This window comes from Suncus etruscus, chromosome 14, assembly GCF_024139225.1.
Source record: "Suncus etruscus isolate mSunEtr1 chromosome 14, mSunEtr1.pri.cur, whole genome shotgun sequence".
NCBI lineage: Eukaryota > Metazoa > Chordata > Mammalia > Eulipotyphla > Soricidae > Suncus > Suncus etruscus.
This window is the reverse complement of record NC_064861.1, coordinates 24578379-24582202: the sequence shown is the minus strand read 5'-3', so window position 1 is coordinate 24582202 and position 3824 is coordinate 24578379. Positions and strand designations below refer to the sequence as shown.

Below are 3824 nucleotides of genomic sequence, written 5' to 3'. Positions count from 1 at the left end.
CCCCAAGCCAGGAGCGATTTCTGGGCGCATAGTAACCCCTGAGCGTTGCGGCTGTGGTCCAAAAGAAACAAAACAATAACAACAACAAAGTCAAAAGAAAATGTTATGTTGTATTTTAAATTTCAAATTCCAGTTCATTGCTAGAATCCTAAGGTCAAAATGGGCAATCATCTTGCTATATATTTTGTTTATTTGGTTTTGGGCCACACTTAGTAGTGCTCAGAGTTTTGTTCTGGCTCTTGTGCTTAGAAATTGCTCGTTTAGTGGCTGGAGAGATAGCACAGCGGTAGGACATTTGCCTTGCTCGCAGCTGATCCAGGATGGACGGTGGTTTCCCGGCATCCCATAAGATCCCCTGTGCCTGCCAGGAGCGATTACTGAGCACAGAGCAACGAGTAACCCCTGATCGCTGCTGGTTGTAGCCCCAAAACCAAAATAATAATAATAACAACAACAACAACAACAACAACAACAATAATAAAATTACTCCTAAAGAAAAAAAATTACTCCTTTACCCCTGGCAGGATAGGGAGACCATATGTGCCAGAGTCTGCGGGGGACTTTCTGACAAGATACTTGAAGCTTTTTTAAACAGAGAAGCCAGGGGCCTTAAGACAAACCCCTAAGTGGGGAGAGAGAGCTGGCTTTGGGACCAGGGTAAGGTCAAATTGAGGGCCAGGTAAAAGAAACAGGCATACGAAGTAAAGGATAAGCAAAGATACAGCCCTTCGAAGGTCTGTTGAAATCAGGGAGAAAAGGAGTACTCAGGAGTAGAAACAGTTCCCTGCTCCAATTGCCTCTTCAAACTGCCTTAAACAACTCCACCCAGAGCCTCCTTGGGGTGGGTGGCACCAGTAGCGGCAGAGCTGGGAGGGTTTATAGCTGGAGCCAGCCGATGACAGTTGACTAAGGAGGGGCAGACCCCTTTTATGCTTGGGTATTACAGTAATGTAGGACTAGAGGGGATGTCAGGGATTGAATCTGGGTCAGCTGTGTGCAGGGCAAATGTCCTACCCACTGTACTATTGCTCTGATGCTCCACTTTGCTATATTTTTTGTTTTACCCTTCAGAAATTTTTTGTTTTTGTTTTTGGACCACATTCAGTTGTGCTCAGGGGGTTACTCTTGGCTCTGTGTTAAAAACAACAACAACAACAAAAACTGGGCCGGGAGAGATAGCACAGCGGCGTTTGCCTTGCAAGCAGCCGATCCAGGACCAAAGGTGGTTGGTTCGAATCCCGGTGTCCCATATGGTCCCCCGTGCCTGCCAGGAGCTATTTCTGAGCAGACAGCCAGGAGTAACCCCTGAGCACCGCTGGGTGTGGCCCAAAAACAAAAACAAAACAAAACAAAACAAAAAACAAAACAAAACAAAACAAAACAAAAAACTACTGGTAGGCTTTGGGGACCATTTGGATTGCTGGGGATTAAGGCAAGAACCTTAACTGCTGTCCTGGTTTGAACAAATGACATACACCCCCTGTGAAACACTATATTATGACATCACAGTTCGGCTTTTTTTTTTTTGGCTTGGGCTAGACCTGGCAATGCTCAGGAGTTACTCTGGCTCTTCACTCAGGAATTATTCCTGGCAGTGCTCAGAGGACTATATAGGATGCTGGAGACTGATTTCGGTTTTTTGTTTGTTTGTTTGTTTTTGTTTTACAAAAACTTATGTGCTTTATTGAAACAGAAGTTTAACAAAAACCAACTTATTTACAAAATAGCCCACTGGACCCAAATGAAGATAACTGTAAAATCCACTTATGTATTTTCCCATTTGCAGTTTGCATACAAAAAAGGTGTTTGCTTTACTTCCACAAAAATCTCACTACTGTAAGTAACAAATCCTTCCTTATTCATCCTTAAGTTAAATATAAAAACTTCCAAAATCATCCAGCTTAGATAGGTTTGATCTTGAAATGTAATCCAATAAGACTAAAAACTAAACATTTCAGGTCCTGTACCAAATAATAAAATACTCGAAGGCCTTCAGGATCCTTAGACTGGTTTACATCAATAAGATAACCTATTTTTGATGTGGTAAAAGAAATATGTTCATCCCCAATTACAATTTCAAGCTCCTGTCGACCAACCCTATCAGGGGGAGGCCACAGAGCATCATCTTCTTTCGTAATTTCACTGTCATCAATAATTCTCTTCAGTTCTTCCATTACACTTTTGTGTACATAAGCCTCTTTTCTGATCATGACATCATTTTTATAATTGCTGTTGTTGGCATATCTAAGCTTTCCATCGGGCCAGAACTCGAACTCCAAAAACTCGTGTCCAAACTTGCCCTTGTGTCCCACGTAGTAGCGTAGGTAGAAATCACTGGCCATAGACATTTTGGCTCTGGGAAAAGCACGCCGAAGGCCCGGCGCCCGGAAGTCCTGATTTTGTTTTGTTGGGCTACACTCGGCAGCACTCAGGGGTTACTCCTGGCTCTGTGCTCAAAAATCGCTCCTGGCAGGCTCAGGGGACACACGGGATGCCGGGAATCGAACCCGGGTTATTCCCAGGTTGGCCACGTATAAGGCAAACACCCTACTGCTGTGCTATCGCTCCGGCCCCAGGATGCTTAGGGATTGAACCCGGGTCAGCTGTATGTGAGACAAATGCCATACTGCTGTACTTTGTCTTTGGCCCCAATTCCCATCTTTTATATTGGATATTAAAAAATTACTATATATCTAAATTTAATACATTCTTACATAGCTCTTCTACTAGAGATAAGAGATTGTCATGCCACTATGTTATATAACTAGGTTATTCTAAATTTATTTTATTATTACTACTATTATTATTATTATTATTAGTTTTTGTTTTTTTGACCACACCCGGTGATGCTCAGGGGTTACTCCTGGCTTTGCGCTCAGAAATTGCTCCTGGCTTGGGGGACCCTATGGGATGCCTGGGATCGAATTCGGGTTCATCCTGGGTCAGCCATGTGAAAGGTAAATACTGCTGTGCTATTGCTCTGTCCCCTATTTTTTTTTTTATTTTTGTTCTTTGTTTTGTTTTTTTGGTTTTTGGGCCACACCGGGCAGTGCTCAGGGGTTACTCCTGGCTGTCTGCTCAGAAATAGCTTCTGGCAGGCACGGGAACCATATGGGACGCTGTGATTTGAACCAATTATCTTAGGTCCTGGATTGGCTGCTTGCAAGGCAAACACCGCTGTGCTATCTCTCCGGCCCCTATTTTTTTTTATTTTTATATTTTCTATGATTATTCCCAAATACATCAGATGAATGGTACATCTCTTTAATAATTATTCTGAATTTAACTATTTACCTTTTCTAATGCATATAGTTTCTTTTTTTTTTTTTTGTTTTTTGGGCCACACCCGGCAGTGCTCAGGGGTTACTCCTGGCTGTCTGCTCAGAAATAGCTCCTGGCAGGCACGGGGGACCATATGGGACACCGGGATTCAAACCAACCACCTTAGGTTCTGGATCGGCTGCTTGCAAGGCAAGCACCGCTGTGCTATCTCTCCGGGCCCCTATAGTTTCATTTTATGAGTTAGCATCTTCATGTTTAATGGTTCTTTTTTGTTTTGTTTTGGGCCACATCCAGTGATGTTCAGGGGTTACTCCTGGCTCTGCACTCAGAAATGGCTCCTGGATTGGGGGATCATATGGGATGCCAGGGGATTGAACTTCTGTTCCTCCTAGGTTAGCACATGCAAGGCAAATGCCCTATCATCTGTGCCACCGCTCCGCCCCATGTTTAAGTTTTTATAACTAAAATAACATTTTTCTTCATATAGTTTTCATGTTACTAGTTAGCATATTTTCCACCTATTGCTCAGGGGGCTTGGAGAT

At 43.2% G+C, this 3824-nt stretch overlaps 1 protein-coding gene across 1 annotated transcript; it reads right to left on the bottom strand.

Annotated features, from left to right (window-relative positions):
* Positions 1-1641: 1641 nt before the first annotated feature.
* LOC126027056 (protein mago nashi homolog) lies at positions 1642-2348 on the bottom strand. The gene has a single exon (XM_049786038.1). It carries the CDS (start codon positions 2346-2348, stop codon positions 1902-1904), a length of 447 nt encoding a protein of 148 aa, XP_049641995.1. The 3' UTR covers positions 1642-1901.
* Positions 2349-3824: the final 1476 nt, after the last annotated feature.